The sequence below is a fragment of the Onychostoma macrolepis genome, chromosome 03 (genome assembly GCF_012432095.1).
Source record: "Onychostoma macrolepis isolate SWU-2019 chromosome 03, ASM1243209v1, whole genome shotgun sequence".
NCBI classification, from domain to species: domain Eukaryota; kingdom Metazoa; phylum Chordata; class Actinopteri; order Cypriniformes; family Cyprinidae; genus Onychostoma; species Onychostoma macrolepis.
The window spans coordinates 19108706-19133748 of record NC_081157.1 but is presented as its reverse complement, the minus strand read 5'-3'; the positions used below and the strand labels follow the sequence as shown (position 1 = coordinate 19133748).

The 25043-nt window shown below is 38.3% G+C and overlaps 1 protein-coding gene across 1 annotated transcript; it reads left to right on the top strand.

The window, feature by feature from the left end:
* Positions 1-599: 599 nt before the first annotated feature.
* cacng4b (calcium channel, voltage-dependent, gamma subunit 4b) lies at positions 600-25043 on the top strand. The gene is made up of 4 exons (XM_058770201.1): positions 600-1070; positions 15854-15937; positions 16057-16197; positions 20810-25043. Exons 1-4 carry the CDS (start codon positions 854-856, stop codon positions 21328-21330), a joined length of 963 nt encoding a protein of 320 aa, XP_058626184.1. The 5' UTR covers positions 600-853; the 3' UTR covers positions 21331-25043.

The window sequence follows — 25043 nt, the reverse complement described above, 5'->3', positions numbered from 1 at the left end:
GGTTTCCTCAATTTTTTTAAGTTAAGTCAACTTATCACTTTAGAGTAGCCTATAGATATACTTTATATGGGAAGAGTGTGTGTGTTTACAATATGGTTAGTACATTTTATAAATTATTTTAAGAACACAAGTTTTCATTAAAAAGTATTTTATGAATTAATATTTCATATAGCCTAAACAATTTTAAGTGGATTTTAGCGCGACTGGAGCTGTATTGACCAATCAGCAGCCAGAACCCGAACTTTCTGTTTTATAACTCTAATTGTGTTACTGACTCCAGCTCTTTATCCAGTATTTGTAAAGAGTATAATGTCATTACATAAAACACAAAGCAGTGAAAGTTCATTTCAGTTTATTAATTCACAAAAGCATCAAAACCTATAGGCAACTTTAGATTTGACTTTTTTCCCCCCTTTTCTGTTTTAAACTCAGCAGCTTTCGTTTAAGCATTAAAACATATCGTGCGTTTTCCTTCATCGCCATCATGATGGTGAAGAGATGTGAGAGCATCATCTTATTCTTCAGGCCATGTGTGTTTCTCATTGGTTAGTGTGACTGAAGGTGGGGTTTGAAGATCGCAATCCCAAATCAAAGCCATCTGAGTTTGGAAAAGAGGGATGCGATTATAGGAAATGGACAAGGTGATGCTCAAAACTCCTCAGAAAGCATAGAAAGCAACCCCGATGAGTGAGCTCACGCAGCTGCTCACTATATAAACAGCAACATGTGGACGAGACGCGCTCAAGTTTCCTGATCACACCGACTGTCAGAACAAAGCGGCGCAAACGCGACGCGCTCCCGTGTTTGAGCGATGTGTGGATTATTACCGCGGCTATTATTATAATGAGTGGCCATGGCGTGGTGTGACCGTGGGATTCAGATGCTGCTGGCCACCGTCGGGGCTTTCGTGGCGTTTAGTTTGATGAGCATCGCCATCGGGACCGACTACTGGCTTTATTCTCGGGCATATATCTGTAACGCCACCAACATCAGCACGGATGAGACGCAGCCCAAGAAGGTCCGCGGAGATCTCACGCACTCAGGGCTCTGGAGGATCTGCTGCATAGAGGGTACCATGTGCTTCACATCCTTTCTTAGGCTTGAGTTTTAAAAGAGAGAAAACTAAGTTCATTGTTCAGCCTTTGTCTTCACACAAAGAAGTCTTGCTTTAGGAGGCTTTTGTTCTTTATCTGCGTCCAGGTGAACTCAAAACAGACGCTTACAGTAGTTCTTTTTAATAACCTACCCAGATACATTAAAGTTAACCGAAATCACGGTTTTTCTTCAGAATTACAGGCCTTTAGGAAAGAAACAACACAAGTGTGAGATCTTTAAGATCTTCTAGACAACAAATGAAGAATTCTACTGAAAAACCAGAATTTTAGCTACACTCTTAAAAATAAAGTTGCTTCACGATGCCATAGAAGAACCTAAATGGTTGCATAAAGAACCTTTAACATCTGAAGAACCTTTCTGTTTCACAAAAGGTTCTTTGTGGCGAAAGAAGGTTCTTCAGATTATAAAAAGGTAAGAAAGAGATGGTTCTTTGTGGAACCAAAAAATAGTTCTTCTATGGCATCGCTGTGGAGAACCTTTTAAGCGTCTTAATTTTTAAGAGTGTAGACTAGAGTTTCAGAAGAGTTTCAATCAAAGTCAGATCTCAATGTGAGCTCAAATGTTTCTCATCGAATAAATCCAAAAGCAATTTTTGTAGATCACAGTATGTGCGTCGTCTGACATTCATGAATTTAGGGAGAAACATCTAGAGGACAGTTCATATCATGCGATGAAAAAGCAGTAAAATGGTCCTCTGGGTGGCCTTTCATCCACAGGATCTGTCAACAACTCATCCAAACTCATTCACTGGGCTTGGATCTCTCTCAAGTTAACATAACTTGACGTTCACTTGGAAGGGAGTGAAAATGCTCCCCATTTCTCTGGGTTGACACCAGCGGGTTTCTTGAATGGACAGAAAGGCGTAATCAGTCCAGAGATTCTCCTCATAAAATCTCTTCATTCATTCATGTCTTTCTTGCATTTGATGCGGTTGCTTGGAAACAATATGTCTGAAATCACTATGGTAACGTGGCCAATGTTTAAAAATAGATGAATCTGTTGCTTCTTATGATTGTCCATGGAAAAGAAAAAGACAGACAGACACGAGAGACAGACGGACGGATATACAAACAGATGTTTAATAGCCTATATATTTGTATCATTTTGAGAGATGAATGGTTTTTCCCACAACATATGCAATTTTGGCAGAGCTTTGACTCAGACAGTCAGACTGATTACATCATACATACGTTCACAGGCTAAACAAGGACATCATAGTTGATGAACAGTGGTAACTTATTGCGTATCTTTTAATAAAAGTGAACGATAATGTTGTCAGGCTTCATTTTAAGAGAGGAACTCATATTGACAAAAGAAAATCAGTTTGTTTCTCAGGAAAATAGTTGACACCGGTAATTAACCACTACTTAGTGTATTGTCATTTTATTATAGTGTGAAAACATTTGACTTTCACCCACTGAAAGAAGAAACTTATTTAATTTAGTTACCAGAGAAACATTTATTTTATTTTATTTTATTTTATTTTATTTTATTTTATTTTATTTTATTTTATTTTATTTTATTTTATTTTATTTTATTTTATTTTATTTTATTTTATTTTATTTTATTTTATTTCTTACTTATTGTACATGTTTCTCATGTAGTGTAAATAAAATAATAATAATAAATGACTTGGAAATGAATGAATGACTTCAAACTTTTGCATCACGTAACAAAAATTTGAAATAAAATAGAATAAAATATATATATTTTAATTTTTTTTACGTTTATTAAGGTTTTATTAAATTCAAGTTTATTTAGGTTTATTGCTAAAACATAAATAAACACTTAAACTGTACCATATAAAATAAAAATAAAAAATAAAATAAAATAATCCATGCCTTGAGCCCTGAAAGTATTTAATTAACTATGGTTGTTATTCTTTTGTTTGTGAGATTAGGGGGTATTGGAAGGGAAAAGCTGTCACTTTTGCCATTCCTAGTGTGTGCAACAGATCTGTAATTAAATGCAGTGGCTGAAAGGCCACAGAGTCTCTAATTAGCCACCGGGTTTGACTTCCGCCGCCGATCCACACGGAATAACAAAGTCATAACAAGCTTTGAGCACGTGCCAGGTGCCTTACCGCCATTCTCGCCGTTCACCTTTCCTGCATAAACCTCGGATAAACATGTCAGTGATAGATATGTGATGCAAATAAATCACAGCTGGAAAATACTGATTTGTATTTAGTCATTCCTTTTGTCATTAACAAAAATATATTTTAAGAACAAAAAACAATTATGTATTCATTATCAGTGGAAACTACAGTAAATGGAGTTTTTTCAATCTAATTTTTATTGTTATTTTATTCTTTTTTAAACATACATAACAACGTAGAAAATCAGATACAATAAAACAACAGCAAAGAAATAAAAAATAAAATAAATAAATAAAATACAATAAAAAAGAAACCCCTAATTAATTATATGGAATAAAAAGACAAAAATAAATAAATAGAGGAAATGACAACAGATACACAAAACAACCAATTGACGCATATAGAGTTAGAGTTAGAGTTATACTTTATTGTCCTTTACAGGAAATTTGTCTTGGACTCAAAGCTGCAGCAATACACACAACAACCACACAAAAACAACAACAACACTTGTTAATTAACACAGTGACTACAATTTACTATTTAAAATCCTAATGGATACCAGTATAAAATAATTCTTATAGCGATTACTTCTACATAATGGAACTCTATAACGCCTCCCTGATGGCAGTAATTGATATGTTGAAAATAAAATATGGCTTGAATCACTTACTATTGCTTGCGCGTTCTTAAAAACCAACGACTCATAAATGGACTGAAGTGATGTATACTCTCTTACACCTATGACTTTCATGGCAACTTTAACAAGACGTACAAGCTGCGATTTTGATTGAACTGAAAGATCGCCATACCAAGCCGGCATTCCATAGTTTAATAAACTTCCCAAAACTGCTTGGTAAAACAACAACATGATTTCTTTACTTACTCCAACCAACCTAAGTCTTCTTAAAAAAATATAGTCTTTGCTGGAATCTTGAGCAGAGATAATCAATGTGGGCTTTCCAAGTCAATGAACGGTCAATGACCACCCCAAGATACTTGAATACTTGAATATATGCAGCAAAACATATACGAAATTCTGCATATTCAATTACACATATTCAAATACATATACAAGCATCTAGGGAGAACTTTAATAGAGTTTACTGAGAGTCTGCTTCCTGCTACCGATAAAGAGTATTACTTCAGTATTTATATACTATTATAGTATTTTTTTAGCATATAATATTTTTGGAATTTGCCTATATTTTTATTTTTCAGTTTTCATTTTGAATATGTTTAAGATTTAGTCAATTTGTCATGTAATTTTGACTATTATTATTATTATTATTATTTCTTCTTAGCTTTCATTTTTATTTCAAATTTAGTTTTAGTCATTTTAGTACTTCAACTTACTAACTCAGAAACATTTCTAATTTTCATTCTCATTTAAGATTTTTTAAAGCCTTTTCCATTTATTTATTTAGTTTTAGTTAATAATAAAAATGCTAATGAGAGTCAGTCAAGGCAGTCTTCATACTGATCGATTTGAGATGACAAACAAAAGCACACTTCTCCAGCACGCAAACCACTGATGAGTTTAACTTCTCGACAAGGCGAGCGATTGGCTGCCCTACCCCGATTCACAATTATGACAAAATGCTGGAGGCGGGGAATGTGGCAGCTGTTTCCTGGCCGCGCTGGATGTGCCCAGTGGGGATGTGAGTTTGCGAGGCAGGAGGGGGCTTTTGGCTTGGGGGAGAAGAGCGTGTTGCTGTCTGCTGTATTAAACCACAATGAAGATGTCAAAGGCATCCTTGGAGACATTATGGAAATCAGATTGTTGGATCAGACCTGAGGTTGCCATGGAGAAGACATGCTCAGCGATAAGCATTGTTACCTCCAGGCAGGCCGTAGGGACCGAGTGCTCGTTTTCTCCTCTCTCGCGCTCCCTCTCTGATGTGCCTCCGTGTCAGTCAAGTGAGGTTCCTTATTTTGTCTTTATGAGGCTAGGTACACTTCAGTCACTGGGCCTGTAACCAGCTCCTATAAATCAACAGCCTGAGCGGAGCTTTACATAAGATCCTGTGGCTCACCACACTCACTGTACACACTTACAAAAGTTATAAAGTCTGTCAGAGAGCCTGTGTGGATGTACAGTGGGGCCTGAACGTCTGAGAACACATTGAAAATGGCCCATTTGTTTAGTTAAACCTGGAAATAAACTGGCGTTAAGAATTTGAACTTTGAAGGGTCAGATTTTCTTGCTTTCACTGTGCACCAAATGCTCTTTGGATCCTTTTCAAATCATGTTGATGCTCAGGTTTTGTTTTTACAATTACATAATTTTCAGTTTTGTAATTAAATCACAAAAATCGTGCTTTAAGATGTCCACAAGAGATGCTGAAGGCATTGCAACCATATTGGGGACAATACAATAGACCATTTTGAGGAAATTTTGTAAACAATAACAATCTAATGCAATGGTCCTAACACATTTCCAGTTTTACGTTTTTAATTTACATAACTTCTGAGAATTGAAAAAGGTCCACATTTATTATTTAACAGTATTTATTAATCTTTGTTAGTGTAATAAAAATACAGTTGTTCATTGTTAGTTCATGCTAGTTCACAGTGCATTAACTAATGTTAACAAGCACAACTTGTGATTTTAATAATGCATTAGTAAATGCTGAAATTAACATTAACTAAGATTAATAAATGCTGTAGAAGTATTATTCATTCTTAGTTCATGGTAACTAATGTAGTTAACTAATGTTAACTAATGAACCTTATTGTAGAGTGTTACTATATATAGAGAGAGAGAGAATTATGTATTTAGAATAGAATAGAATAGAATAATCTTTATTGACATTATACACAGGTACAGTTGAACTCTATTTGGCTTCTGCCCTGTAAATAAATAAGAGAATTGAATAAGAACAATATTAATAACCAATAGATTAATAAATAACAATAAAAGAAGTAAAAGAAGTACAAAAGCCGTAGCTGCATTATCCATATTAATATAAACATTTACAATTTAAAATGCCTGAGTCATGAACATTCAGTTCTTTGTTTCAACAAGAAGTAGGCCTATAGATTATTATCATATCACATCAATTATGTGTCATAAATGTACTAATAGTATGTAATAGTACTAGTATTAGGGCTTGGCGATATGAGCTAAAAATCATTTCACGATATTTTCCACTGTTCAGAGTAGACGATATCGATATTATATCACGATATGAGAAAAAAAAAAATGCATTGACCAATCACATTTTAGTAGAATTACAGGCAAAATATGCATTTTAACCTTATATAACTAGTAAAAAAAAAACATGATTTCAAGATCTAAGGAAAAATAGAATGGTCTGACTTTAGATGCGTGAAATTATGCTACATAAGACACCTGCGCAAAAGAAAAACAGCAAATGGACTGAAAGAACATGCAGATTCACTCTCTGACAGCAGGTGGCGCTTACGGCCTCAGTTTAGCGTTGCTTTGGTTACCGCTGTAAATAAAGCTGCTCAGCGCTGCGCTTATAAACACAGAGGTAAGAGAAAAAGAAAATGCCATCTAAAGTTTTCTGAAGAGATTTCCCTTCAGATACTCATTCACATTAATCCCCTGACCCCAATTCATTATTTATATTTTTCTTCCTATATTTCGAGCATTGTGAACAGTGATCTTGCGCTGACTGCTACAGTATTTTCTCTCTTTGTGTCCGTGTTCTGCTTCCTGTGTTAACGGCCGTTTACAGACTTAGTAATATTACCACACAAATTACATTTTGGGAAATTATTGTAATCCAGTTTGTGTGCAGTTCCGAAGAGCTGATCTTTTGTTTGGAGCAAAAACTATCCGGTTCTGATTTATGTCTGATCCAGCGGGGCATCTCTCTCTCTCTCTGATGAAGCAACGACCCAGGGGAAAAAAATCTTTGTCTGTCCATCCAATGAAATCCATGAATATGTAACGGTATCCACGGTATAGCAAAATCCATATCATGGCACAACATAATACCGGTAGTCACGGTAATACCGGTATAGCGCCCACCCCTAACTAGTATTAGCCATTGATCGTGGCCAACATTTCTGCATATGTGCATCACTAATTAGAAAGCACAACTAAATTGGACATTAAACTAAAGAGGATATTTTTTTTTCTCCTCACATTCTGTTATTGAACAACATCCCATTGTTGATGGATATTACACAGTTTTTGTCTCAGGGGGTTCCAAGGATAGGTATAATGACCCAGGAACAAGATTTATTATGACATTTTTGACAAAGCATTCTCACTGTGTAACTTTCACGCATACTGTTTTTAAGCCCTTTTCTGATTTATTAAAAAGTCTCATACTGAAATGCAGTTTTAACTGTGTAAGAACCTATGTATTCAGATTCAGCATGACATGGTGTTGGCATCAGGATATTTGAAACAGGATATTTCATGAGAACATAGCAACCTCACACTTTGGTTATTGATTAGATGATAACCTAGATACGACCACAAATGTGTATTAAAAAGTGAATTTGGATCTCATAACTTTAAAATATACAAAATCAGAAGATATACCATGGTAATTTGATAGACACAATGGCACTAGATGATATTCATATTCATATTCATGTACCAAATTATTTACATGTTACTGCAAGATGCTTCAAAGAATACCATGGTACCACAAAAATAGAATTCCAATCTATCTATATAAATATATCTATATAAATTATAATTTATAATTATATATTCAAATTATATAGTTTTACATTACAATTTTTTTTAGAGATCTTTTTTTTTTTTTTAATTTTTTACAATGACTAGACTAGAAAACACATGCCCCACTTTCTCAGACCTATTTAATACTAATTAATTTGCTCCTTTTTTAACACTAGACCCAATTAATGGCATGCTGGGCCACACAAAAGCTGTGTCACAGGGAGTAGACTCCACCTGGAGACAGCAGAGGGAAGGAGGTTTGCAATGTGACACTTTATGATGTATGTTAAGACCTGCTGAATACATATCTTCTCGCTTTACAGTCAAGATCAAATCAAAAATAAACCTTCTTACTTTTTCTTAACATACATTCTCTGTCTTCCCAGAGAAAATAATAAAGCTTGCTCTGCCTCTGAAACAACTTCACACATCTGTTTACATCACCTAGGTCACGTGGGCTATTGACTATTGGTAAATAAAAGAATATAAAATAATAGCAAATGACAACTGATTAGAAAAAATCTTGCCAGTTGATACGTCTCATGGAAATATGTCACATCATGGAATTAAAATTGGTTGTGAATATGGTTTTATACAATCAGTTTTACACATTAAATAGAAACTTATTGTAAACTGTCTTTTAAGATTGCCTTTTCCAGTTAATCTTCTGTTCATTCAAGCAATGACTTTCCATCCTTTTACCAATAAGATGCTATAAATGCATCAGAACCAAAATACTTTGTGATGACATTCATCGGAAATTACCTTCATACAGTGCACTGTTTTCTTCATCCACCTGGATGAGAAACATTTTAGTTTCACTATCTACAACCCAAATTCTGGAAATGTTGGGACGTTTTTTTAATTTGAATAAAATGAAAACTAAAAGACTTTCAAATCACATGAGCCAATATTTTATTCACAATAGAACATAACAAATGTTTAAACTGAGAAATTATACAATGTTATGCACTAAATGATTTCAAATTTGATGCCTGCTACAGGTCTCAAAAAAGTTGTCATGGGGGCAACAAAGGGCTGAAAAAGCAAGACATTTTGAAAAGATTCAGCTGGGAGAACATCTAGCAACTAATTAAGTTAATTGACATCAGGTCTGTAACATGATTAGTTATAAAAGGGATGTCTTAGAGAGACAGAGTCTCTCAGAAGTAAAGATGGGCAGAGGCTCTCCAATCTGTGAAAGAGTGTGTAAAAAGATTGTGGATACTTTAAAAACAACGTTCCTCAATGCCAAATTGCAAAGGCTTTGCAAATCTCATTATCTACAGCGCAGAACATCATCAAAAGATTCAGAGAAACTGGAGAAATCTCATAAGGGACAAGGCTGAAGACCTTTGTTGAATGCCCGTGGTCTTCGGGCCCTCAGACGACACTGCATCACTCATTGGCATGATTCTGTCATTGACATTACTAAATGGGCCCAGGAATACTTCCAGAAACTTCCATTTTATTCAAATTTAAATATTGTCCCAACATTTCCAGAATTCGGGTTGTAATTGATTTGACAATATTTGACAACCCAGGAGAAAAACAAGTGCACTTCCATAATGTACTTAAAGTGCTCTATTTTCGCGCACTAATTTTGTACTTAATATACTAAAAATTATTCTTTAGTACTTCTTAAGATAAACTTAAGATCATCTAAGTGTACTCAACTGTGCTATTTTGAGACACCATGAATATGAACTAAAATGCACTTTTAACATACTATCTTTGTATTTAAAAAATATATTTAGCTACCACTTGTAGTACACTTGAGTGTACTAGTGTATGAAAGATGGGTTCAAGTGTACTACAAGTGGTAACTAAATACATTTTTTAAATACAAAGATAGTATGTTAAAAGCGCATTTTAGTTCATATTCATGGTGTCTCAAAATAGCACAGTTGAGTACACTTAGATGATCTTAAGTTTATCTTAAGAAGTACTAAATGATAATTTTTAGTATATTAAGTACAAAATTAGTGCACAAAATAGAGCACTTTAAGTACATTATGGAAGTGCACTTGTTTTTCACCTGGGAATACAGGTGATGAGCATATAGAACACATTTTTGCTTTTTAAAACACGGGATACCATAAAAAAATATCCAACTGCAGTGCCGCAGTTCTGATGAATGGAAAAGAAGGCAGGGTTTCAATATATGTTTATTATTATTATTATTATTATTACAAACCTGAATAACAACATGATATCACATATCAATTCAACTTTCCCCCCACCCTCCAACCCACCCCTCCCTTGCGGTCTCTTTAAAATGGGGTACCTAATGGATAGAAAAGTAAACATAAAACCAAAGCCACAGGAATCATAAATCATAAATTTCAGCAATCAAGAATGCAAAATAAAAAAATATAAAATAAAATAAAAATATACAGGCTATGTGGTGGAAGCCAGTGTTGCAAAAACAGTTTTTTTTTTGCAGATGTTAAGCCAGCCAGCCAAACAGTTTTTTAGAGAAATAGAGAAATTCAACAGAGAATCGTCACTCAGTAATAATATAGAGGGGAAGACATGTTTTTAAATATGCAATGCTCATGCGCAAGATGCTGAAAAACATGGCTAGCCAACAGAATATAAATTATGCTATAGAGGAATTACGTTTACATCCAAAATATTGCATTTGATGTCAATTAAAACTGTATTAGAGTGTTTACAGCATTTAGGATGTAAACATTTACATTATATTTACATTTACATTTAGCAGATGCTTTTATCCAAAGCGACTTACAAATGGACAATGGAAGCAATCAAAATCAACAAAAGAGCAATGATATGCAAGTGCTATGACAAGTCTCAGTTAGCCTAACGCAGTACAGTTTTTTTTTTTAAAGGTGCCATAGAATGCATTGATACAATATTTTAAATTGTTCTCTGATATCTACATAGAAGGTATGTGGCTTAAGTAAGGGCAAAAATTCTCCAGAAATGGTTTTACATGTCCATTTACAACTAGGGGTGTTACGAAAAATTGATTAATCTAATACATTGCAATTATCTCTGAAATCGATTCTGAGCTTAGTTTTAACAGCAGATGGCCCTGCATGCTTTAGAAACAGCTTGCTTTCAGTGCCTTACACACACACCACTGGAACTTAAAATAATCATTTATAAAGTTCAAAAAGGTTGAAGCGAATTACAAGAGTGTTCACAGTGGGTTGTGTTTACATTAATCTTACATTATAAAAGTATAATAGAGGTGCAAGTACATTTAACCACTCAGTTGAACGCACAAGCGGTCTTCTTCGTGAGCATTTGAGTGTGCAATTAACAACTAGCCTAGAGCGCCATCTGCAGATTCTTCAAGGGAGAATCGCGATGCATTAGGAAAATCACAGAATCGATCCATTAATCGATTTATCTTTACACCCCTATTTACAACCCTAGGATTTCTCCCTAGAATGAAATGGTCTGTTATTGCCTTATTTGGAAAGGTCATGAATAATAATAATGAGCTCTGCTCTGATTGGCTGTTTCACAGTGCGGCTCAATGTTGAGCTCTGCTCTGATTGGCTGTTTCACAGTGCAGTTCATTTCAGTAGCTCACAGGAAGGAAACACAGGGAAAATATATGTTCCAATACTTTCTCGCGCAGTTATATCATTGGGTAATTATACTGTAAATAAAATGTGGGCATCAGGGAGCCGCTATTAATATGCTGGGCATTGAAACTGCTTTAAAATGCACGATCGCATTTTAGTTTCACTTTCACTTTCACTTTCAAGATTTGCAATTGCAAGTACTCTATTTATACTATGGAGCGGCAGTACTTACCACACATTTTACAAGATCAGATGCTTGGCAGTGGTGCTCAGGATCTGCAAATCATTTGCCATCATCCTCAGTCATCTCTCCTTACTCTGTTTATGTGGTAAGTGAAATCTTATGTACTGTAATGTAACAGGCTACCGCTAGCAAGGAGCTAATCATGTCACTTTAGTGTCTTGCGTTATTTGCTTTCCGTGCCTTTCTGAATACAGATACCAACACATCCCTGCAATTCACATCCCCTGCACAGCCTGGAACATAATATTTATTTCCATGATCTGCCATTTTCGCTGTTGTCCTCGCTTGTTTCTTCACAATACCTGCAGAACTTCTGATTGTTAGGCTGGCAGCTGGCCTAGAACATGGGCGGGTATATGCAAATGTTGGGGGCGTAACTATTAGTGATGAATGAATGAATGAATGAATGAATGAGGCATTTATATAGCGCTTTCATGTGTATTGCAATAGGAGGAGAGGAGAGAGTGTCGTAGAGCCAATCAAGTGGATGGGGATTATTGGGAAGCCATGATTGACAAGGGCCAGTGGAGGGAATTTGGCCAGGACACCAGGGTTACACCCCTACTCTTTACGATGAGTGTCATGGGATTTTTAATCACCACAGAGAGTCAGGACCTCGGTTTAACGTCTCATCTGAAAGACAGTGCTTTTTTACAGTATAGTGTCCCCGTCACTATACTGGGGCGTTAGGACCCACACAGACTGCAGGGTGAGCACCCCCTGCTGGCCTCACTAACACCTCTTCCAGCAGCAACCTAGTTTTCCCAGGAGGTCTCCCATCCAGGTACTGACCAGGCTCAGCCCTGCTTAGCTTCCATGGGCAACCGGTCTTGGGCTGCAGGGTGATATGGCTGTGGCATATGTGATCCTGACTGTAACATCACAGTTTGCCTATTTTTCAGTGCTCTTTTGCATTCACGAGATTTACATAAAAAGGAGGAAACAATGGTGTTTTAGGTTCATGGAATGTAATTTCCATGTACAGAACTGTTATTATTCAACAATGCCAAGGTAAACATAGTTTTCCATTCTATAGAACCTTTAAATTATATAATAAATAAAAAGAAACAGATAGAATAGAAAAAGAATAGAGCAAGCTAGTGTTAGAGGCCTTTTTTGCTTTTTGTTAATTGCATAATAAATAAAAAGAAAACAAATAGAATACAAAAAGAATAGAGAAGCTAGAGTTAGTTGTTTTTTTTTAAAAGAAAATAAGCAGTAAATAAATAGACTGCAAGTCTAAGGGGTTGCACCGACTTATCAATATTGACCAAAATTCCTCCATTTCAGGCCCCAGAGGGAAAAAACAAACAAACAAAAAAAAAACGTATAAAATAAAACTTATATAATAGTTCATTTAATAAGGCTAATTTTTCATTAAATAGAAACCTTTTTAAAAATGAGACCAATTTTGTAATCATTGCGTAAAATTAGCCACAAGAACCCCCCCCCACACCATCCCCCCTGAAATTTTTTTACAATTCGACCACTGGCTCTCACTAATGCATTCATATGAATGTAATCTTTACTGTGCTGCTTTATCTGTGTCTGATTTAGAACGAGTAGAAATCTGTGAGAAATGTAACGACCCAAAGACAAAAGAACTGATAATAATTAGCTGTTATTGGAGCAATAGCCATGTGGGCAGCACTGTGTCATATGCCATAGCTGTGCACAAGGTGTTTGTCACAGCTACAGACTTATTTGTTCATTAATGACGTCATCAGCGACTAGTCGACTTCGACTAGACTTTCATCACATAAAAGTCGACTTTAAAAAATCAGAAGTCATTCAACCCCTAAAAGGGATAATTTTTTTTTTAAAGAGCAGAATTAGAATAGAGAATTCTAGAGTTAGAAGGCCAAATAAAGATGGAAGAAATGTGTTTTTAGCCAATTCTTGAAGATGGCTAAGGACTGATTGAGTTGGGGAGGTCATTACACCAGGAGGGAACATTTAATGTAAAAGTCTGTGAAAGTGATTTTGTGCCTCTTTGGGATGGCACAATAAAGCAATGTTCACTTGCAAGCTTCTTGAGGGCACATAAGTCTGAAGTAATAAATTTAGGTAAAGGGGTGCAGAGCCAGTGGTGGTTTTGTAGGCAAATTAATGCCTTGAATTTTATGCGAACAGCTAATGGTAGCCAGTGCATATTGATAAATAGAGGTGTGACGTGCATTCTTTTCGGCTCATTAAAAATTAATCTTGCTGCCGCATTCTTGATTAATTGTAAAGACCAGCCAAGAGAGCATTGCAATATTCCAACGTGGACAGAACAAGAGCTTGAACAAGGAGTTGTGAAGCATATTCCGAAAAAAAGGGGCCGGATCTTCTTGATGTTAAATAAAGCAAATCTGCAGGATCGGGCAATTTTATCAATGTGGTCTGAGAAAGTCAGCTGATCATCAATTATAACTCCAAGGTTTCTGGCTGTTTTTGAAGGAGTTATGGTTGATGTGCCACACTGGATGGTGAAATTGTGATGAAAGATGGATTTGTTGGAACCACAAGCAGTTCTGTCTTGGCAAGGTTGAGTTGAAGGTGATGGTCCTTCATCCAGCAAGAAATGTCTGTTAGACAAGCTGAGAAGCGAGCAGCTATCGTCGGATCATCACGATGGAATGAGAGGTAGAGTTGAGTGTCATCAGCATAGCAGTGATATGTAAAGCCATGTTTCTGAATGACAGAACCTAGTGATGCCATGTAGACAGAGAAGAGAAGTGGTCCAAGAACTGAGCCCTGAGGCACCCCAGTAGATAAATGTTGCGACTTGGACACCTCACCTCTCCAAGATACCTTGAAGGACCTATCTGAAAGGAACAATAGCACAGTGCTGAGCCTATTGGCTTGCCATACATCTAGCACATGTTTACACAGAAAAATAATTAAAATGCTCAGTGGAACACAAAAACGCATTCTGTGTGAACAGCACAGAGTAATTGCCTCATCTCTGTCAGAACTTTATTATTGGCCCAAAGCAGACTTCTTACTTAAGTGCGTCTAGACCTTGTACATACTCATACCCTTAATCAGGGCTGTAGCTGGGGTATGCGGGGCCCCAGTACAAGTTGTACCCGTGGGCCTTGTTTAAAATCATGTAAATTGGCCAAATAAATAAATAGAACAAATATACAAATTAAACCATACTTAAGTTTTTTTCAAGTTTTTAGGTGTTCAGGTACAGAAGCTGAATAATCAAATGTAAAATATCATTGCACAGTCTTTACTGTATAAATTAAATATAGATTAATTCTTGTTAAAACTGCAAAGTAATTCAGTCAAGAGCAGTGAGTGATTTTCTCTCTTTTATTTTTAGAGACAATGCAGCCAATATAATGAGACATATCCTATTTCTTTCTCAACTGTTTACATTCACTTAAGATATAACCAACAGTTTTTCGAGGATCCTCACCAAGACAGATATTTTAACATAATTTTGTATGTATTTGTGCATTCAAGCGCAAGAAGAGGCAAAATTCCATTCGGTGTGAGGCACGGCTCTCTGTGTGTACGCTGTGTGAACAGAACACAGCGTGCGAGCACTGAATTGAGTTCTTTCATGTATTTTTGCACTTTAAGTATTAAATTGGCGAGGTGTATTTGTTCATTCAAGCACAAGGAGACGCGAAAGATAATTCAATTTGGTGTCAGTTGAGTTCTTTCGCGTCTTGCTTTAAAATCTCTTACATTTTTAAATTGGCAAGGCTTAAAAACACGTGCAAATTATAAGCTTTCATGACAACATGCAGCAGTGGCCCGTCAACTGTCCTGAGTGTCTTTCATGATGGTCTCGGGCAGTCAGTTGAAATCGCTGGGCCAGCCCCCCCCCCACCTTTCACCCCACTGGCGACGGCCCTGCCGGTAATCTTATGCTTTGTTCACACATAGCATCAAAATGGTAATTTACTGGTAATTTTCCATAAAGGACTGTATGTGTGAAAGCCCCCAGTGACTTTAAAGTCTGTCGCTGAACAATTCTACGGCTTAAAATTTTCACATGCATCCTCTACTTCTTCAAAATAGAACAAATTCCTACCATATGCAGGATGTTTTTGTTATTTTTTAATTGTTTGTTCTGCAGCCCAGTATTCTCACTTATGCTTAGTGATTTGCATTATTTCCAGGTCCTTGTGACTCTAATCTTGACCGGTTTCATATTTTTGTAGGTCTCAACAAAGGAAGTTGTTACCGAATCAATCATTTCCCAGATGACAATGATTATGACACAGACAGCTCTGAATATCTCTTACGTGAGTGACTCTCTCTTCAGAAATGTTACAGTGTTACTGTCTATATGCCAATGTTATTATCATGCACCTTTAGATATCTTGCTAAAGTAAGAGCCATGTTTATATGTGTTTGTGAACAGGTATCGTACGCGCCTCCAGTGTGTTCCCCATCCTCAGTACCATTCTGCTGTTGCTGGGGGGGCTGTGTGTCGGGATAGGACGCATCTACAGCAAGAGGAACAACATAATACTCAGTGCAGGGATACTATTTGTGGCAGCAGGTAAACTAATGACCACCTGCTAGCGCTAACATGCACACAGGGGTCTTTTAACTCACTTAAGACACTTTTAGCACCATTACCAAATACAATTTGTTAACTGAATATAACTGGCATATAATATTGGAGAATTTCTATGTTTGGATAGCACAACTTATCCCTGCTGTTACTGGCAGGTGTACTGGAACTGAGGGGGCGACAACTCCCTCACTTTTTTAGCTGTTATTCAACTGAATTTAGTGGGTTGATATTGCTTGTTCTAAAAGTGCCTTCCTTGTATTCACTATGGTTTCATCGCCTGATACACCTACCAGTTGGTGAAAAGACTAACAAAACTGTAAAAGACTGTGTAAAGTACTAGGCTAGCAGTAAAAACAGCACTAGGCTAGATGGCATAGTGTTTCTTGGCAGGTCATGCATTTCCTAGATGCTGCAATTGCAACTGTTGCTAATTACAACAATATATCAGCATGTCTACAATATTGGAAAGGTCAAGATCCACACGTGAAGCAAGTGGTTTATAATACCTGGAAAGCTATCCGTTAGCATTCCCATTCATCTCAGTAGCAGTTTTTCAACAAGATGGTAATGTTACAACATATACCGGCAGGGGCTAATTGAACCATGCTAATGTAATGGAGGCTAGCTCCGAAGAATTGTGCAGGTAAACCTCACTCCCCTGGTCTCAAGGCTAGAGGCTATGTTCTTTACCATCCTTGTTAGCATTCCCGTCACACATGACAGTTGACACTGGTTCAAATCCCTCTCAGAGGGGTGCGAGTAGGACCGTTTACTTTGGTGCCTTGACTCGAATAGGAGTGAGGTTTAGGAGGGTGAGCGACAGAGGAAAGCTATTGCAATGTATATTGCTATATAAGAGCTTTGCAGGCAGACCTCACTTCCTTGGCTTCAAGAGGCACATTAGCAATTGATTCTAGAGGCTGTGATCTTTAGCATCTTTGTTAGGGTGTACTCACACTAGGCACGGTTGCCTTGAACCGAGCCCAAACGCAATCATCCCCCCTCCACACTCCCCTGCTGGCCTGCACTCACATTGCACTTTATGTTCCGGGCCGGAGCACTTTTATGCTGCCTTCAAGTGCTATCGGAATTATCGTACATATGAGTTTCCTAATCAGAAATTGGACATAAACGGCCTCTCAAGTTGTATTTACTACTTACAGATTATTTTGATACTCAAGTTTCCGAGTAAAACATGATGGAGGAGACAACGATTGCTGCTGTTAATGCTATTCTTTATTAGTCTTTTTTTCCCAACAACTACATCAACTTTTGATAAACAAACTGTTGTTAAAGTAGTGCCTATTTATATATAGGCATTTGAAGCATAATGTATGCATTATAAACAGTGAAATAAGCATGTATTTAACCAAAATTCCAGAATCGTCAGCAAGCTAACTATCTAGCGTGGTGAATGCTTATGGTTATCAACTAATGGAATATTACATTTTATTCTATCTGACAATAAATCACTTGAATACAACGAGCTTGTAATCACGACTTCATAAGTGGGAAATAATAAGTTTCCGGTACCATGTGAAGGCAGCAGAGAAGCACTCTCGGTCAGCACAATGAAGTGCATCATTTTGTTAACTTTGTGGTTTATTATTTTGAGTATTTGGGACGCCGTGACCCACTCACAATATATTGCTTAACAGATCTATCGCTTTTGCTGCTCAGAAATGTTCACGTAATCGTACTGCACATATCATATGTTCTGTGCTCGGGTGCGGTTAGCTCTCACACTACATGCGTACTGCACCCGAGCCCAACTGAACCATGCTCTGGCCCACCTCTTCCAACCAAGCCAGGGACGGCTAAAGCAACCACGTCTGAGCAAGGTACAGAGCGATCACACTAGTCAAACGAACCGGGTTTTGGGGGTTAAACGAACTCGGGCATGGTTCAGATCGCCTAGTGTGAGAACACCCTTAGTGGATGGTCTCCCATGCTGGTTGATGCTGGTTCAAATCTTGGTGCCGTGGCCCGGATAGGAGTGTGCTTTAGGGTGGAGAGTATAACAAAGGCAAGCTTTGCCAGTAAACCTCACTCCACTGGCCTCAAGGCTAGAGGCTATGTTCTTTAGCATCCTTGTTAGCATTCCCACCACGCATGATAGTTGACACTGGTTCAAATCCCTCTTAGAGTGGTGCAAGTAGGACCAGTTTCATTGGTGCCATGACCCAACTTAGTGGATGGCCTCCCATGCTGGTTGATGCTGGTTTAAAACTTGGTGCCGTGACCCCGACAGGAGTGAGCTTTAGGGTGGAGAGTGTAACAAAGGCAAGCTTTGCCGGTAAACCTCACTCCCTGGCCTTAAGGCTAGAGGCTATGTTCTTTAGCATCCTTGTTAGCATTCCCACCACGCATGATAGTTGAGACTGGTTCAAATCCATCTTAGAGTGGTGCAAGTAGGACCAGTTACATTGGTGCCATGACCCAAATAGGAGTGAGGTTTAGGGGGTGAGTGACAGAGGCAACTAGTAAGAGCTGTGCACATAAACCTCACTTCCTTGGCCTCAAAAGGCACACTAGCAAATTATGTTAGAGGCTGTGGTCTTTAGCGTCCTTGTTAGCAGATGGCCTATCCATGCTGGTTGATGCAAGCTGTGTAGGTAAACCTCACTCCCTAGCTTCCTTGATAGCATTCCTGCCACAGATGACAGTTAATGCTGGTTCAAATCTCTCTCAGAGTGGTACAAGTAGGACCAGTTACATTGGTGCCTTTACCAAAATAGGAGTGAGGTTTAGGGGGGTGAGTGACAGAGTAGTGCTGTGCAGGTAGACCTCACTCCTCTGGGTTCAAGATACACACTAGCAACTGATGTTAGAGGCTGTGGTCTTTAGCATCCTTGTTAGTGAATGGCCTCCCATGCTGGTTCAAATCTTGTTGCCATGATCCGGATGGGAGTGAGATTTAGGCAACAGAGGCAAGCTGTGCAGGTAAACCTCACTCCCCTTGCCTCAAGGCTAGAGGCTGTGTTCTTTAATGTCCTTGTTAGCATTCCCACCATGCATGATAGTTGAGACTGGTTCAAATCCATCTTAGAGTGGTGCAAGTAGGACCAGTTACATTGGTGCCATGACCCAAATAGGAGTGAGGTTTAGGGGGTGAGTGACAGAGGCAACTAGTAAGAGCTGTGCACATAAACCTCACTTCCTTGGCCTCAAAAGGCACACTAGCAAATTATGTTAGAGGCTGTGGTCTTTAGCGTCCTTGTTAGCAGATGGCCTATCCATGCTGGTTGATGCAAGCTGTGTAGGTAAACCTCACTCCCTAGCTTCCTTGATAGCATTCCTGCCACAGATGACAGTTAATGCTGGTTCAAATCTCTCTCAGAGTGGTACAAGTAGGACCAGTTACATTGGTGCCTTTACCAAAATAGGAGTGAGGTTTAGGGGGGTGAGTGACAGAGTAGTGCTGTGCAGGTAGACCTCACTCCTCTGGGTTCAAGATACACACTAGCAACTGATGTTAGAGGCTGTGGTCTTTAGCATCCTTGTTAGTGAATGGCCTCCCATGCTGGTTCAAATCTTGTTGCCATGATCCGGATGGGAGTGAGATTTAGGGCAACAGAGGCAAGCTGTGCAGGTAAACCTCACTCCCCTTGCCTCAAGGCTAGAGGCTGTGTTCTTTAATGTCCTTGTTAGCATTCCCACCATGCATGATAGTTGAGACTGGTTCAAATCCATCTTAGAGTGGTGCAAGTAGGACCAGTTACATTGGTGCCATGACCCAAATAGGAGTGAGGTTTAGGGGGTGAGTGACAGAGGGAACTAGTAAGAGCTGTGCACACAGACCTCACTTCCTTGGCCTCCAGAGGCACTGTAGGAACTGGTCTTTAGCATCCTTGTTAGTGGATGGCCTCCCATGCTGGTTGATGCTGGTTCAAATTTTGGTGCCGTTACCCTGGTGTGAGTGAGCTTTAGGGTGAGTGTAACAGAGGCAAACTGTGCAGGTAAACTTCACTCCCCTGGCCTCAAGAGGCACACCACCAACTCATGCTAGAGGCTGCAGTCTTTAGTATCCTTGTAAGTGTGCCACCTTGTGCTGCCTGAAGGACCAGTTACACCAGGGGTAGCCAATCCTGCTCCTGGAAGGCTAACTTCCTATATAGTTTAGCTGCAGTCTTTATTATACACACCTGAACCATCCAATCATGGTGTTCAGGGTTACTTGAAAATTACAGAAAAGTGTGTTGCAGCAGGTTTGGCTACCCTGAGTTACACTAAGCAGCTAAACCTTGATCCCTTGACATAAACACATGCTGCTCAGAAGACATTTGCAGCCAATTGCCATGTCTACATTAATATTAACCCCTGAGAAAATGTATCCTATTTTGTCTAAAATCTGTGTTGTCGGTTCGTACAACTGAAAGCAGCTCAACCTGCAGTGTTAACCTTTTTAAAGATGGAGGTGTTGTTGACATATCCCAACCAGCTGAATGTAACATCTTGTGTTGGAATCCACATTTATCCATATATTTATCCTTTCATAACCAAGGAAAAGTTGAATGAAGTCATAACTCTGTTATATTACTTCATATGAAGGCATTTTTCTTATGCTTTCCTGGCTCTGTTTTGTGTCTGGTAGGTTTGAGCAACATCATCGGTATAATCGTCTACATCTCCAGCAATGCCGGTGACCCCAGTGACAAACGAGACGAAGACAAGAAGAACCAGTATAACTACGGTTGGTCGTTCTACTTCGGAGCGCTTTCTTTCATTGTGGCCGAGGCGGTGGCCGTTCTGGCCATCAATATCTACATTGAGAAGAACAAGGAAGTACGGTTCAAAGCACGCCGTGAGTTCATCAAGTCTACCTCGTCCTCTTCGCCGTATTCTCGCATACCCAGCTTTCGCTATCGTCGACGGCACTCGCGCTCCAGCTCTCGTTCAACGGAAGCATCCCGCGAAGCGTCACCCGTGGGCATGAAGATGATGAGCTCGGTGCCTGTTGGAGAGATCAACATGTACACATTGACAAGAGACCCCCTCAAGTCAGGGACGGACAGCTCCTACAGCCCAGACCACGATTCGGGATTCCTCCAAGTGCACAACTGCTTTCCCAAAGACCTTAATGATGGTATCAACAGGAGGACAACACCTGTATGAAGGTACACACTGGAACAGAAGAGATCATGTTAAGGCTATACTGAATGGATAGCCATCAGGGCTCAGTGGCCTGTGGCAGATGCCAGTGGAAGGGTTACTCATTGGTGAAGCCAGTCAACCAGTGACGTCTCTCATCGGTGAAGGAGAAGCAAGAAAGAAGTGAAGTGAAGAAGGAAAGATTTCATCTCGACATTCAACAACCATTGTGAACACGCTAATTTGTTTTTCTCCTTGCTTGGTCCTCATATATAAACAGGAATTTTCAGAGAGACTCATCTCTCATCAAAGGGCAAGACATGCAAATGTAAAACGGATGGTCTTTGGCAGATATTAAGAACTTTGAGTAAGCCAGTCCATTCCCTTGGTTGATAAATATCTTTTTGTTTCTCAGTACAGTGCCATACTCTCATGTATACCAATGTGATAATGACTCTCACAGTATGAGATGGTGCTAACATAGGCTCACAGCTGAAGCCTTCCCATTATTGTGTGTTCAGTACAGACTCAAATTGAATACTGAACACCCTGGTTTGTGTCATATGTTTGTAGCCACAGTTGTCTATTCAGTGTGCCTATCATCTTGGCAGTATCAACTGCTCAGACTTACTCTGGAGCCACTTTGCAACAGTGCAAAACTATATTCCTCTCTTTTTGTTGTTGTTGTTAACTAGAAATATCAGTTGTATTACTAAATAATCACTGGGACAATTTAGTTTAGGAGATTTATGACTACTAACACCTTGCTGAAAAGACCAGCTTGGATTTTCATGATGTTCTGACTGGTTTGTTCTGGTCTGGTGCTTTCCTATGTGGCGGACCTGCTTAGACATGCTGTTCATCAGCAAAATTTGACTAAGGAAGTCTTGCTGGATAAAGTCAGCATGATATAGCATTTGTAACCTATTTTATTTTTGTCATATGACGTATATCTGAATGAAATGCTGGATTGGACTTTGTCCTTTGGAAACTGATTGGATTATGAAAAGTTTACTCGCGTTCCAAATCAAAAAAAAAAATTCCAATAATGTCCAGGCAGCTATTTTCCATATAAAGAATGTGAATGAGAATGCTGTAGTAAACCAGAATTATGTCTAATCATCTCCAGTTGCAATCATGGACTGGAAAGGAAGATTATCAGTGAATAATAACTTGGATTACTAATGGACAACTATTATGATGCTTTTATGTCAAGTGTACCTTATGACTCATACACGATATTCCAATTGACTGAACCATTGAGTCACCTTAGAAAAAAATCAGTCCAATAAATGAATCATTCCAACCTTTTGTGTGAACTTGATTGCACAAAATACACTGAAATGATCCAATGCAAAAGAACGACTTGTTCACAAATCAGATTTTGAAGCTCGACAGACCCTGTTGTCATTCACTTTGATTATATGGAAAAGGGTGGCCAGGATATTTCTTTAAACGAATGAGTATCAATGTAAAGTTGATGGAGCATGAGCAGAGCCAGACCAGTGGGTGAAACTTACATTACTTTTTTGAAAGATTACAAAGACAGTGAAAGATTATAGAAACATTTTTCCATGTGCACTGATGAGTCATGCGGAATAATGCACAATAAGCCCAGAGATGTTTATTAAGCAAGTAAATTTAGTCAGTTTTGATTTTACGTTGTGTTAAAGCTAGTTCAGGAGTCTGGTTTAGACTCCAGGGTTCCTTGCTCAGCACCAGCATCCAAAACACATCATGTGATGGTGACCAGCTCTATGGTCTTTTCAGCAGGGAAATATAGCAGTATTCAACAGGCCTCAAGTTTTATACTATCACTTCAAATTCTGACTGCCATTGATAGTAGATCAACAAGTGTCAGTAGTTAACCAGCCAGTGTTGTCACTTTCCATTGTGAATCAGTCAAAGAATGATGTAATTTCTCAGTCTTCATCTCCATCGAGGGGTTTCACCTCTACTAAAGCTCGGTGTTTGCCTGAATGTGGGTTAAATATAGCCACTCCTTCTCGTGAATTTGAGTGATGGCTGTGCAACGTCTGAATGGGGCACCTTTGGGGATCTGACATTGTTTGAGTCCGCTGATAAAAGGAGTGCTGAGAAATGTCAGACATCCGGAAACGAAAGACAAGTTTTGAGTCGGTCAGCCCTGAGAAGCATTTCAGTGACCGCTGATAAGTATCTAGGGCAGAGCAGTATGAAAGACATCAGTGTGGCCGATCCAGCCCTTTAGAAGACCATTCAAAGTGTCTTAGCCTCACCAGAGCCTTATGCCTGGATTTTTCTTTGAGTCTACAATATAACCTCATCTCTTCTTTGTTACTGCTGATTTTCCTCTCCCATCTCGCATCCCCTCGACAGATCCTTAGTGAAGAATCTATCGCTTTTTCCCACTAAGGACTGCATTATCCATGTGAGCGGTCAAATCCATGTCGCTAAAAGTGTTTCCTCACAAAAGGAGAGGTTGCAGGTAGATGTAAATATCTGGTAGGTGTTTCACTAAATTGAAGCATTTACAGCTACCTTTTCTTAGTAAAGCCATTTTGACACAAGCTTTTGAGCCGTGGCTCTTTGTAGAACGGTGTGTGGTGGGTAGATGTAAATGTTTGCATGTTTTTCTCTAACCCATTGACTTTGTGTGCTTTTAACAGTATTATTAACAGGATGACTCCAGGATGCCTCACTGCCAAGCATTGCTCACTATAAATACCTGTAATGTTCTCTCTGTTCTTCATGGAAGACAATTTGTCCTTCTGGTTTTCTTGATTTGCTAATGTTGTTCTTAGTATTTCTCTGTATCACAGACAAGTCAACATATCGTTGCTCACATAAATAAATTTAATCGAGGAACGGTGTCTCGCTTATGCATTATGTGCTTTGTTATGTGATTTTTGTGTTTTGTAACGGTACTAGGAATAATAAAACAGCCTAGCAGCCTATATTTCCATAATAAAGAACATAATTAGAAAGACAATTAGTTTTTTTAGAAGGCATTTGACACTTTAAAGTACATCTAAAGATATATTTTAAAGAACAGATTATGTGACTTAAACTTATGCCATTATTTACTCACCCTCATCTCATTCCAAATCCATTTTTTCAATAATGTCAAGGCAGCTATTTTCCATATATTGAAAGAATGACTGAGGATTGGTGTTTTAATTTATCACAATTATGTCCAGGGCAATAGACTGACTTCATGATACCAGTTGCAATGGTTAACCTGACTGGAAAGGAAGATTATCAGTGAATATTAACTTGGATTACTAATAGGCTACTATTATGATGCTTTTATGTCACGTTGTCCTTATGACTCATACACTATATTCCAATTGACTCAATTATTGAATCACCTGAGAACTGAATCAGGTCCAGTGAATGAATCGTTCCCACTGTTTGTGTGGGAACTTGATTGTATAATATACACTGAAAAGATCTAACTCAAAATGCTTTGTTCACAAATCAATTGTAATTTTGAAGCTTTACAGCCCCAGTCCTCATTCACTTTCATTATATGGAAAAGGGCGGCCAGGATATTTCTTTAAATGCAGCAGGTGTGCATTATGGTCATACAGGTTTGAAATAACATGAGGGTGAGTAAATGATGACAGAATTTACATCTTATGTGCTGTTCTTCCTCTATGAATAATGCTGAGATACTTTGAGGATGAAACAAAGTGAGGAATGTCATGTAAAATGTGAAAACTGGCCAAAATGTCAGTATTTTGAACATTTTCTGA